Source organism: Amblyraja radiata, chromosome 27 (genome assembly GCF_010909765.2).
Source record: "Amblyraja radiata isolate CabotCenter1 chromosome 27, sAmbRad1.1.pri, whole genome shotgun sequence".
Taxonomy (NCBI): Eukaryota; Metazoa; Chordata; class Chondrichthyes; order Rajiformes; family Rajidae; genus Amblyraja; species Amblyraja radiata.
The window spans coordinates 10807345-10821801 of record NC_045982.1 but is presented as its reverse complement, the minus strand read 5'-3'; the positions used below and the strand labels follow the sequence as shown (position 1 = coordinate 10821801).

At 42.3% G+C, this 14457-nt stretch overlaps 1 protein-coding gene across 1 annotated transcript; it reads right to left on the bottom strand.

The window, feature by feature from the left end:
• Positions 1-1265: 1265 nt before the first annotated feature.
• nudc (nuclear distribution C, dynein complex regulator) lies at positions 1266-13694 on the bottom strand. Its single transcript, XM_033045102.1, has 9 exons — positions 13464-13694; positions 12135-12212; positions 11691-11900; positions 10487-10564; positions 9429-9548; positions 8580-8774; positions 6984-7067; positions 5160-5278; positions 1266-2346 (listed from the first exon to the last, which is right to left on the bottom strand). Exons 1-9 carry the CDS (start codon positions 13542-13544, stop codon positions 2295-2297), a joined length of 1017 nt encoding a protein of 338 aa, XP_032900993.1. The 5' UTR covers positions 13545-13694; the 3' UTR covers positions 1266-2294.
• Positions 13695-14457: the final 763 nt, after the last annotated feature.

The following is a 14457-nucleotide window of genomic DNA, read 5'->3' as shown; positions in this document are numbered from 1 at the left end:
CTTCTATTAACTGGACACTATTTTGGATTCAGTTCCATTGAATGTATTCTGGAAATACTACAGGCAGTGGAACCTGGTCAGGAGCTGGAACTATGATGGGCTAAATCAGAATAACATCATAAACTGCTGATCAGGCAGCATCTATGGAGGCAAAATGTTGGGTGTTGTATATTCACGGCATATCAAGCTCGTTAATATTGGTAAGTAAGTTTAGTTATAGATGGGTACATAGACATGGCAGGTTGTGGGGCTTGTTTCCGTGCTGTATGACTGACTATTATAGTGAGAAAGATTGAAAACAGCATCAGGTCAGTGATGACCTATGTTGGACACTGATTGGTTCTGTTGTAGAACCATTGGTTAGCATCATAAGTTTCATGTTAAAAATATTTTAATGTTGGTTAATTCATTATTTTTGTGCTTAAGAAAACAGGGCTGAATACCCTGTTAGCCATGGGGTTGGCTTCTGATTCGGAGTAATTAAATGGCCATGAATAGGTCACAGTAAAAAGAACAAATAGTTTGTATCTGGCTAATGGACTTGAACTCAACAGCATGTTTTTTTGGGGGGGGAGGGGCTGTCTCTTCCCCACTCTCACCACAATGTTTAATCACCAAGCATAAGAAAAGATGCAGGAAGCTCAGGCTATGCAGGATGAAGACGAACATACTACCTCATTGTACCCAACACAGCTTCAGCTACAGGCACTCAAATGTAATTATCTCATGTTACTTCTCACTCCCAACAAACAGCCAAGGAGTGGAGCGAATCTTCAAAACCATCAGGAAACTTCCAATGCGCATGTATTTGGCCAGAAGTCTAATCTCACTTCTGTTTATCAATACTAAACATGACAAATAAATGCAGAAATTAACTAAATATTTATTGAACAAACAAGAAAAGTGGACTAGAATAGATAATGACTTTAATTCCCCTAATTTAATTGAAGGGAAAATATATTAGTTTTACTGGATATAATATGATAAACCAGAGCGTTTGATAGAGGTTATGTATAAGTGCGAGTCTTCGTGTGCTCTAGTTTGGGATCATCTGCTTTAGCCTGTTTCCATTGCAACATATACAATTAAAAACCATCTAACTAACTCTATTCAGCTCCATGCAAACTGAATCATTATTCATGTGGCCTTTTCACTTTTTTTTTTAAAGCAGCTTTTCCCCAGGCATCACATCTTTTCGGCAGGATTTTTATGTGTTAACATGCTAGTTAGTGTTTTTTATGTTAAATATGTAAAACCACAAACAATTGCCACACAACTGCCAGTGGATTGGCTTTATTGAGAAATTAATTTCAGCATCAATGCAAACCAATATTTAAAAAAAACATAACATGCTTCATGAAGACGCTAATTTATCTATCCACCCTGTAACTAACCATGGAAACACAGACAAGGAAATGGAGAGCAACAACCCATATATTTACAACACTTTGCCTCTTCATCTGGAAGCGTGCAACAGGTCAGTCAACCAGACAACTTCAAAACCAAATATACAGTAGCCCATCTCAAAGCAGCATGTATATCAACATGGCCATGACTGGGCTGGAACACACAGCAACCAGCAAGAAACAAAATTGAACAAAATTGAAGTTCAACCATTTCCACTTCATCAGCAGGTGGGGTTTTGCATAGCACTCACTGAATAGCCTCTGTTTCGTGAACAAGGAGAGCTTCTAATGCAGCTTGTTTGCATAATGTGTTAGTAGCCAAATATGATTGACATACACACAGATCCTCATCTGAACTTAAGACAAAAGAATAGATCATCAAAGCATTTTCTGGGTAGCTTCTGTTAAACGTTGCATTTCAACAGGATGCATCTCTCACTTCAAAATTTGTTATAAGGGTATTGAACACCATAAGGATTGGAGATCTCATGCAATGAAATGGTCAGGAAAAGCCTTGTTGAAGCACAACGATGACCGTAGTGACAGCAACGCACATTGCCAGATAGCAACTGATGGAGAGATGCTATTGTCAGTGTGTCAGGTCAAAAGTAATCAAACTTACTAATCTAATTTACATAGTTTGTGAGATTGACACACCATTAAAGGTGGTAAGTTTGTCAGAAAATGCAGAGGCATGGGTTAATGGCAGCTGATGGATGCTGCATGGCAACTGCAACACAGATGTCAGATGCTTGATGCGCTCAAGAACAACCCAAATGGTGCACGAACTTGGGGTCCAGGATGCACACAAGGCAATGCACAACAACTTTGTAGAAACTCTTCCAATAGTCTGAGTATCCCCTTCAGTGCCAGGGTGGGCATATATCTTTAACTGAACTTAGCCTTTGAGAAGTCCATTTCAGGGTGTTGCTCCATGAATCTAAAGAGAAACACAGGAAGATTACATTTTACAAGGCTGATGCTACAAAATAAGCTTCTTAGGAGAACTGTTGCAAAGAGTAGACTGTAGGAAAGGTGACTAAAAGCTTGGTCAAAAACACATTCAGCCGAAATTTACGTTTTTATCCACTGCAGCCATATGCAAAAACAGATAAATGCAATGATTCAAGTTTGGGCCTTTCTATTGGAAAATAAAAGCATATATTGCATCAGTATGATAGTGCCCAAACCTGAAATACTATCTTTGTTTCTCTCTTCCCAGACATATCAATGTTTCTCCAGCATTTTCTGTGTCTTGTCTTCATATTACTTGTACCTTTCACAGTACCACATCACAAAAAGTTTTTAGCCTATTTCTATGAGTTCAGTCTGAGCGGCTTGGTTACAGGGACAAAGTTCAGTACCTGTTAGCGGCTTCATTCTGCTGTTACAGTTCTGAACCATACTTCCACAATCAGCCAAAGGCAGGGCTACAGCTCATAGCTTTGTTATTCTTTGACAATGAAGGAGGCATAATGACCTGAAAAATACACACTGCAACATGCATAGCGACCTGGCTGGAAACAATCCACTTCCACAGGAGGCGCAGTATCTAACACATTTCTATTGCATGTATTGGAAATCCATGAGCACTTTTGTGTAACTGGTCCACTTAATTCTGATCCCTTATGGGCCTGTCCCACTTAGGCGACTGCAGGAGACTATGCAGTCGCCACATGTTCACGGGTGGTTGCCGGGGAGTCGCCTTCATGGTTGTGAGGAGTTCCCACATTCTGGGAACTAGGCGCAGCCTCATTATGGCCGCCGAGAATTTTTCAACATTTTGAAAAATTAGCGGCGACTAGAATGAGGTCGCCATGGAGAGTGGCGAGAGTTCTCGTGCCGTAGGTGGGTTGCCAGGAGGTCGAAGGTTCTCTTAGGTTCTCGTAGGTTGTAGCCGGTGCTGACTGGTGAATTTCATTGGGGGAAAAATACGTAAGCAGTAGTTTTCAGAACCAAGGATAACCGACCAGGTATGTTAAATGTCTGCCGAACTTCACAGCTGTGTATCTCTGGCTTCTTAAAAGTTGTCTCCACTCCTTCTCCCTCCCCCCTCTTTTAAAGGACTTACCGTACACTGTGCTAGCCGTCTTAATTGCAGCGCCAACCTTCCTGTTCATCGTGGTGTGCCTATCACCTTGGCTTTGCACCGTGTGAATTTCAGACAGCGCTCCCCCCGTTTGTCCTGGCCCCCGCCTTTGCACGGTGTGTGTGTGTGTGTGTGTGCGCGTGTTCCACTCTGACAGTGGCCGTTCCAGTTGCTGTTTTTTCAGGCGACTGCCGGCAACTTGACAGTCACCTGAAAAATCGTCTAAGTGGGACAGACCCATTAGCCACATTTCCTTTCAACACCAGGAAAATGGTGCATAACATTCCAATCCAAACTAGCTCAAAATTCTTACAAACCAAGAGATAAGCATTCTACAGTAAGGTGAATCTGCTGCCAGGATTATCTGAGTCAAGTCATCAAAATGCCCTGAATGGTAATCTTTAAACCCTTGTCTAAATTGCAAGATGAAAATAGCTGTGCAGTTGCAGAGAAAGGATACCAAATCAGTTAAATTAGAAGAGACAAAAAGTAAGATCTGTTAACTATTTCCCCTTCTCCCAGTCAGAGAAAGGACTGGTTTCCCTAGCCTTCTACGTTATCAGCCTCCATATTCACAGAATATCATTCATAACTTTCGCCACTTTCAATGGGATTTCACCACCAGATTACATCATTCCAAAGGGATTGTCCCTTCATATATCTCTGGTCCATTCCTCCATCACTACCAATCATTGCTCTTATCCTGCTATGATTCCAAGCAATCACATGTGATGCAACAACTGCCTCTTTACTCCTTTGCTTTCCACCATCCTGGACTCCAAACAGATCTTCCATGTGAAGGTGTAAAATTATATGAATTTCTTCTAATTTAATGTTTTGCATTTGATGCTCCCATTATTGTCTTCTGAATGCAGGAGAATCCAAATACAGATTTGATAACGGCTTTATGAAACATTGCACTTCAGTCCACAAAGGCATCTTGTTTCCAGCCACCTGTTACTTTTCTTACCCTCTCCCAGACTGATCTCTCCTAAATTGCTCCACTAATGCCCATCTCATTTACCAGCTAGGCTCCCTTCTGCCCTCTCCACTTGTTTCTTGTAATAATTACTGATGGATTTTAAATGAATTGTTATTTTAACATCTTTGGTCTGACCTTACCACAAATATTCCCTGTCTTTTTTCCATCCCTTTCCACAACTTATAACACACTTGATTTTTCACGTCCACAATTCTGAAGAAGCATCCTTGACCTGAAATGTTGACTCTGTTCCTCTCCCCACTTACCCTACCTCACCTCTTGAATGCTTCCAACAATATTGGCTTGTGTGTCCACTTTCCAGGATATTGTTTCAAACACTAGATAGAATATGCTTGCTGAATTAAATACAAATCACAGATATCACATCCAAGAGAAATGTAATTGGTTATAATCTTGCATTTTTGAGATTTTAAGCAGTGCATTTCTTTTGAGTCAGCTAATAATCAGATTTCACAATTCTACACACAAGACCAGCTTTTACAGACTTAATTCACGATTAACATAGAGAGCCCTGAAAGCGCTAGAGATTACTTATTGTACTATTGTATAATTTCCTTGTCAAGTAGAATTCCCAGACCAGTTAAAACGGGTTCAGGAGAAGTTGGACTAAGTGGGCAGACACATGGCGGGTGTTGTTTATCTCAGAAATGTGAAGGCTTACTTTTTCAACATGTCTTGTTTTTTCTGCTCCTCTGAAGTGGGTAGTCCCATGGCTTTCTGGCGCTGGTCATACATCATCTTCTCTACCATGCTCCGTGTCTCACCATCCAAATCCGATAACTATAGACATAGAATGCAAGCAGTTCATCAGTGGGTCTCCATGTAACTGTCAAGTTATTTTCATCGTGAAGAGCAAGACGTTACAGATTAATATTGATGCCGTAAAATCAAGGAAACTTGAATATCAAGGATAAGAGCAGTTGTGATAATTGTTTCAAGAGTTAACATGAAATAAGACAATGGACTAGAAAATACATCATGCAATGGAATATTCTATGCCATATACAATGGTATTTTCTAAAAGCACAGTTGCATATGCTGCTATTAGATGTACATTTTCCATGCACAAAACTTACATATGCATGGAGGCCACTGGGAACGAAACACCAACAGAAAAAGACATACAATAGTAGCTTTTTTAGCACTCGTGTGAAAATGTAGAGAAAAGATAACGTCTCTCATGGATGTCACAAACAAATCCAAATCTTAGCTCGAGGAATGGAGTTTGCTCTGGTGTTCTTCAAAGTGCTTGATAATCCACGCTGTGGAGCCTGGAACATTCATCTTCCTTCAGGAGGCTTCTTCCTTAAGCTTTCTTATTACATAATTACACCCATTCCTCCCACCATCACCCTCTGTCTCTGATATATCAGACAACCCTCCAACTCTAATCATCTCCCAATTGACGGATCAATGCCAATTGTATCTTGCAGGAATATTTCACAATTCTCAGCATATCCTTTTCACCCCTCATCTGTAGACATCATGTTCTCTCCCACCTGTTTTCCTGATCATCTTCCTCAACCTTTCCTAGCACAATCCATTGCTGAAACAACTTTCTCCCAGATCCATATCCACAATGCCAGGCGATTATGGAGGAACAGGTGAAGTTATTGATCAATTTCTGATCAGGAGCCATATAACAGCTTTGTTTTTCTTGAATGCTGAAGCAGAGAAATTTATAGCTCATGCATGCACCTTTTAATGATGATAAATACATTTAAAGATAATTTAATCTGGAATAGATGACTAAGAATAGGAAATGGTGACCCCAAAATATGAGCCAAAAAGTGGGTTTTAAGGATCTTTGAAGGAGAAGGCAGGTATGCTGAAAGGTTTAATGGGAGGAATTCTGGTAAGGCCTAGATAGTTGGAAGAATTTTACCAATAAGAACTGCCATTTAAGGGCACATGGAAACTAATCACAAAAAGTAATTGTGATAGAGAGAGTGAAAATAATGACAAAGAGTGGTAACAATGACGAGCAGAGTACAGGTTTGTGAAAGGATATAGATGACTGGCTACTTAGTCAGATTGAATTGAAATAAAATTAAATAAGGGGGGGCCCCAAATAAGAATGGTGAGAATTAACTCATAGCTAGTGTACTTAATTTAAACAAATCATATGTAGAGTTTTTGATTCAGTTATAATCTCCACAGGACAAAAAAACTCAGTGTGATTCTTCACTACTACTACAAATGTTTCACGTTTTATGTCTTCCTGGCTGAGAAAGAATACAGTAGCCATGCTTCTCAATTTCAGCAAGCAATCCATAAAATGGAGGTTAACCAAACACACCAATTCAGTGCAACAGGCAACAATAAAATTATAAAGTCCACAGACAAAAAGCAAAAACTGTGGCCTGGCCTCTCTGTATATTACAAAAGGTTCAAATAAAAATGCTCATTTAAGGTCACTGCACTGATCAAGAAGCATATTCCCTTTCTCATCACAAGGCAGGACTGAGACAGATAGGACACTCACCTTTGAATTCTCAGGGTTAATTTTTTTGGTATTAATCTCAGGATCCATTGTCATTACTTTGTTCCACCATTCCATTTTATTAATCTGGTAATAGAAAACATAGAAAATGCAAACTGAACACAAATGAACTGAAATTCAGCATTCAGCCCCATGGGCAAGGACTATTCCCTCCACTCTCATACCCCCTTCATTCCCACCACCAGTGGAAGCATCACTCACAGAACGTGGATCCCAGTATAATTATCACACACGACAGACACCTCACTTGCAGCTTAGGCCAATCTTTATTTACAGAAAGAAGATCCTTCAAGAATAGTGCACACTCTATCTGTACATTCTAAACCCACAGGGCTAAGAAGCAATTTAAGAACCGGGATAGGAGCAAACTCCTGGATCTACAGGCAAATGTAACCCCAATATCTAAAAATAGGGACTAGAGGGAGCTACAAATCAGTGAGTTTGTGGAGAAAATCTGAGGTATTAGACGGTATGTGGTAAGAGGACAATTAACAAATATCAACAACATTAGGCAAAGTCTTCACGGATATTTGACTAACCCACTGGAATTTTTAGATGACAGGTAGAATAAATAAAGGACAACCACTGTATGTGATGTATTTGGATTGTTACGGCTGTTCGCGTAAGTGCCTGGGATTGGAGACACTATACTGGCAAGATTTGGAAACTAGTTGACGGAAAACAGAGAAATAGACATGCTCGTCTCATGACTAGTAGTGCAGAGATTAGTGCTTAGGCTCAACTATTCATAATAATTTAGATAAGGGAAAAATTGTAATATTTCCGAGTCTTTTTTAATTAATTTATATATGTACAGCATTAATGTGGATTAATGTGATGTTACCCATTTTGATAGGAAAGACAGTACGACGCACTATTATTTAAATAGTGATAGATTGGTAAACTTTGACGTAGAAAGGGATCCGGGTGTCCTTGTACCTCAATCATTAAAACAACCATGCAGGTGCAGCAAGCATTAAGAAGGCAAACAGTATGATGGCCTTCATAGCAAGACGTTTTGAGTACAGGAGCAAGGATGTTTCACTAGAACCATACAAGGTCTAGGTGAGAGCACACCTGGAGTGTTGTGTGCAATATTAAAATGAAGAATATACTTCCTGCAGAGCTAATGCACCAAATGTTCACTAGACATTTGAAGACTGAGAGGGATTCGTATTGAAAGTACAAAATTCTCACAGGGCTGCACAGACTAGATGCGGAAATATGTTTATCCTGGCTGGAATGGGGCAAATTTAGACTGGGGTGTGGGGGGTGTAAATTAACAGATTCACATTAATACTTATAGGACTGAATGAGAAAAATAATTTTTCACAGGCAGTGGCAGTTAAGTCCCCAAATATATTCAAGACAGAGAGATTCTGTCATAAGGGCTTCAAAGGGTATGGGTGAATTCAGGAATATTGTACTGAGATTGAGGATTAGCTGCATTTGCACTAAATGACAGAGCAGACTCAAAAAGCCGTCATCTACTCCTGCTCCTAATTTCAGTTTGTGCACCCCCCCCCCCAAAAGGATATGGATGAGGTTTCATTTCACCCACCATCAATGCCGACTCACCTTCTCTAGATGTATATTAACACTTTTTCCATCTTCCAGCAGCCATGAGCTTTCCTCTACTTTCACATCATTGAACATCTCACCATCAATTATAGGCGGGTGGCCTCTCAGACCCAGCTTCAAGTGACGCCTTTGGATCTCCACAATCAGATCTCGACTCTTCAATCTAAAGTTGACTTGGAATGGGACAAGGAGCTGGGAAAGTACCCCATGAAATTAAGAATTATAGAAATGCCATTCACACATACCTCGCTCCAGTGCAACCCGAATTTATACTGCATTCAAAATTCATTTATTTCTATAGAGTCTTACAGCATAAAAACAGGCACTTCGGTCCAACTTGCCCATGCCGACCAAGAAGCCCCTTCTACGCTCATCTCACCTACCCACGTTTGGCCCATATCCCTCTAAACCCTTACTATCCATGTATCTGTCCAAATGTCTTAAATGTTACGATAGTACCTGCCAGCTACCTCCTCTGGAAGTTCATTCCTTATACCCAACATTATCTGTGTGAAAAGAATTGCCCCTCATGTTCCTATTAAATCTTTCCCCTCTCACCTTAAATGTAGGTCCTTTGATGCTTGACTCCCGTACTTTGGGTAAAAGACTCTGCACATTCACCCTATCTATTTCCCTCGTGATCCTATAGGGCAAATTCTATTCCGAATTCTACAGGGCAATAAGCGGATAGTGCACTGTGAAATATAAAGATAAACTTGGAACTAAATTCATCTGAGGTTATTCCTGCCCATATCCTCACTCTGAAGTTCACCTCCTCATATCGCTGTTGTATAATTGTTTCCCTCGCCACCCCTAAGCACGCTGTGCTAAACGAATGCCACTTACATCCACCTCAGACAGGGTCTGGGTCCACCGGTAGTTGGGCAGATCAGCACCATTTCCATTGTTGGGCGTCAGTTTCCCTTTATCCTTCTCATCTTCTTCACCTTCAGACTCAGACTCTGCCTATGGAATTGTGTTGGGGTCAAAAGGACATATTTTATGTTCCAGCATTAACTTTAGTTCTCAATGTACAAGGAACATTTCACAACTGTGCACAAACGTGTTAAGGCAGAAAACAAATGAGCAATAGAATCAGTTGTAGTGCCCATGGTCACAGATTATCTGGGGCAGTCACACAGAGGTTAAATACCATCCAGGCTGAACCAATTATAAGATTCCACGGTGATTATTAAACATTTAATCAGATAAATCAAAAGGGACTGAAGCTTTAAAAATTAATCTCGAAGATGGAATAGAATTAAAGCATGGTGAAGCCTGACAATCACTTTGAGGGAGTCTTAGTCAGTGTTCTCAGGATGCTCAACTTCACAGTTCTCTCATTGTATGGTCTGCGATAAATGCCACAGGGCAGGGGTTTAAGAAGCAGATTTCCACGTAGATTCTGCTCTGGTACCTTTTAGAAAAAGGGACAACATTCAAATAGGCTATTCACACCAAGCAACCCATGGTTTACCTTTAACCCCAAGGCTTTTACCCACATTGTTACAAGAACACTCCAACTCGTTTTTTCATCCATTCGATCTAGAATGTTGATCATTAAATCATACAACCTTTTCAGTAACTTCTGCTGTAAAGTAAATGTGCTCTGATTCATTCTGTGATTGAACAGCCCATCTGAGCCCAGAGAAAGGCCAGCTGTTGTGAACCACGAGGAATTTTAATAAATGAGTGGCGACAAATGATTTTAAAATGCTATCATTTAAAGGTTAAGATAAAACTTGTTCATTTTAAAATGATACACCCTTTTAGCAAACCCTCTCTGAAGAAGGATTCACACACAAAACGTCACCCATCCTTTTTCTCCAGAGATGTTGCCAGACTCACTGAGTTACTCAAGCACTTTGTGTCTCTATCCCTCTTTCCCACAGCTTCCCAATTACCTGTTTTGAATCTTGGTTTTCCACAGGTTTTTCCCCATTGGCCGTTATTCCATCCACATCACTTTCTTGCTCCTTTTTCTAGATGAGAAATGCAGTAAATTTTAGTCAACAGAGGATACATGACAAGCCATTAACCACAGCCTCATTTCATGTCAGTAACTAATTCAAATACTTGGAAACACTAAAACCTGCAGATTGATCAAAACACAAAGTGCTGGAGGAACTCAGTGGGTGGGGTAGCATCTGGGGAGGGAATGGACCTTCCATTAAGTCTGAAGAAGGGTCCCAACACAAAACATCAGTCCATTCCACCCCCTGCTGGATGCTGCCAGACCCGGTGAGTTTCTCCAGCACTGTTTTTTAATTTAAGTTTATAAGTGGAACGAAAAAAACTCTCAACACATAGGAACATAATGGCATGAAATCCATCATTGCTTAGATGATTAATGAAATGAGACCACTTTTCAGGTCGCAAATCCACCAGATTAGATGCTGTGAACATGCAAAGTGCCTCAACAACCAACTATAACGTGCCACCCAGGTCCCAGCACCAGATACAAGAACCTCAATTACTCATCTACAAATGCCAGGACATGTTCTATGGAGCACGACACAGATACTCTGTTTATGACAGCTCAAACATGGTTCTTAAAGGGCCAGGAGTAGCTCACAAGGTGGAATAATTAATTTTAATGATTACATTTCCACAGAGGCACGAACTAGAGGTATGGAGGTAGGCATCAATGCTCCCAAAGTAAACAACCAACCCTTTTCTCACATGATGCACACTCCCAGAGCAACCACCCAACCTCCACCGAAAATAACATCAGCACAACATCCCCATTTACCACCCCTTTGAACGCTAATGTAGATTAGAGATGGTCCATCTCTAAGCTTCATTGAAATTCCCGATTATCATCCAAAGTTACAGCAATATAATTAAATAATGTAAGTGCTCCCTGGCAACATATCTAATTAATTTAAAGTGCTCGTTCTTTGGACTTTCCTAATTTTCCCTTTAACCTAATCAAATTACAATACACTATGGAAGGATCTCAGTGTAGATCTCAGGAAACTTCACAGCCTGCAAAGTTGAATCAGTAACCATGATCCCAGCATTTTTGATTCCTTAACCAATTCCCAAATGAATTCCAAATCCATGGCCCAATTGTAAAGTAGTGATTGGCCTGTGCGATACACTCACCTGGTCAATCTCCTGTTGCAGTTTAGTTGCCTCCTCATCCGTTAGCTCTTTGATTTTCGGCTGCTTTGGTTCAGGCTCCGATTTCTCCTTTACCTCTGTGATTACTGCTCGCTCTACTTTCTCCTTTTTATCAGCTTCCCGTTTCACCTCTTTCTCCATTTGAACCTGGGCCCCTAACTTTTGGTGGTGCTTGAATGTGTCTGTGACCAACTATGGAAAATATGTGATCAGTTAAAAAACATTGCACCAATAGACCATTGAGGAGACATCAGACAGTCCTTCCAGCTAATGTGACCATGGGGGGGGGGGGGGGGGGGAGACTTCCCAGTGTCCCTCCAACAGTCCCCTTCGTTTGTGGAGTCCTTACATCAAGCAAAATAGCACTGAAATAAATGAAGTTATGCTATGACCTCCTGTTGACTGTAAACGAGACTTTATACTCACTTTTTCAGCTGCTCCTTGCTCTCCACCAGAAAAGAAGTCTGTCTTACGCCTCAGGAAACTGAAGAATGTATCTACAAGCTGGACAAATAAAAACAAAGCAATTAAAATTAACTAATCACACATGGTTTGCCAGGTGAAGTGCCAGGTCACATTTTTTGCTTAACTCTCATTCTGCTAGTGGACCAGATGTAACACAATCAGGTCTCGACCCAAAACACCATCTTTCCATGTTCTCCAGAGAAGCTGCCTGACTCACTGAGTTACTCCAGCACTTTGTGGCACAAGGGATCTTATTGCACTCTGGGAAAAGGGTCCATCAACACACTGGTAAGGAATAATGGAATTTTCCACGACGGAAAGGAGATCAGTCTATACAGGTAAGGTTCTCATCGATCGGATCAATCTACATGGTGGGGGGCGGGAGGGTGGATGTGCACTTGATGGGATGGGATGGAATATATGGCTGGGATCTACCAAAAAGCAGGACAAACACAGCCACTGGCTCCTGTAGAGTGGGATCTACCCAGATTGTTTCAGGTGGTTCTTTACATTTTCATATCAATCATTTCCCTCTCTCCTGATTCTCAGTCTGAAGATGGGGTTTGAACCAGAAACTTCACCTATTCCTTTTTTTCCCCAGAGATGCTGCCTGACCCACTGAGCTACTCCAGCATTTTGTGTCTATCCAGGTGGTCAAAGATGAGACACACATAAAAGAGATGGATGAGAACATATGGATGGTGATTAATCAAATCTCATGGATGGGAAAGAATCCGCCCACACATACGGTAGGAGCATTTTGTGTCCATCGACATGGTAGGGGAGCTGATCTTGTCACACACTGAGGGCTGGACAGGGGAGGGGTCCATCAGCAAGTTGTGTGGGAATGAGGGAAACCACGTGTTGGGAAGGATGGAGGGGAAGTCATCACGCTTGATAGAGATGATATTCAGATGATAGAGATGATAATCAGTCTGAACAAGGGTTTCGACCCGAAACGTCACCCATTTCTTCTCTCCAGAGATGCTGCCTGTCCCGCTAAGTTACAACACCTTTTTGTGTCTATCCTCGATTTAAACCAGCATCTGCAGTTCTTTCCTACACATGATATTCAGCGGGTTAGGCAGCGTCTGTGGAGAGAGAAATACGGAGTTAACATTTCAGATGTTGGGCTTTTCACCAGGACAGGGTTCCCGGCCGCTGCGGGCCGCAGGGATGAGTGTGTGGGGGCAGTTGGTCTACAGAGACACAGGCGTCGCCGGGCTGCCATGTAACGGCACAATGAGCCGAGGGAGCGACTCCATCCGCACAGCGTCGGCTCCCTCGTACCTGGTGAACGCCGTCTTCGTGCTGCTGGGCCATGGCGAGCAGAATGCCATCGAAGCGGTCCTCGGCGGCGGAGTCCCCCATGGTGTGCCGGTTCCCTGTAGCTGCGACTCGGCCCAATGCCCCAGGCCCGACGCTTTCCACCGGAAGTGTTGCCGCGATGACGGACAGGCCCTGGCGACCAATCGGGAGACGACGTGGGCGGGACCCCCGACCCTGGACCAACAGCGTGCGGCTGCGCGCGGTGTTGTCGACGCGGTCGCCACGGTAACTGGAACATTCGGGAAACCGTCCGGGCGGGAGCTCCCGCCTCTTGCTCGGGCTCGCGCTGGCGCTGGCGCTTCGGGCGGCCTGGACTTGTTTCTTGGAATTTAAACTGGAGGTGGTGGAGGGAGGACTTAAGCCAGAAAGGGTTTTTGGGAAGAAAGAGCTACCTTAAATATAAGATTTTTGCCTTAAATTTAGTTGCATCTGGTAGGGTGAAGATTATTCCATGCTTTAATTGTGCGGGGGAAGAACGAATCTGTGTTCAAGAAGGAACTGCAGATGCTGGAAAATCGAAGATACACAAAAAAGCTGGAGAAACTCAGCGGGTGCAGCAGCATCTATGGAGGTGTCTGAAGAAGGGTTTCGGCCCGAAACGTTGCCTATTTCCTTCGCTCCATAGATGCTGCTGCACCCGCTGAGTTTCTCCAGCTTTTTTGTGTACCTGCTGTACACATCTGTCTTGGTAGCTGGAATCTCAAATTGGATCAAATGCCAGATCCTATAGCCTGGACCAAAGATCCTGCTATAAGATCATTGGCCTGGACCGTGTGAGGAGTGAGGCAGGAAGCAGGATAAACCAGAGGTGCTGGAGGCAAGGTGCAGGAGGCAAAAAAAAAACAAAACAGGAGAGGCCAGAGGCAAGGGTGCATGAGATATGAGGCACGGTGCAGGAGGCAAGGGGCATGAGGCAAGAAACAGAAGAGGCCACAGGCGCTGGAGGCATGAGAGG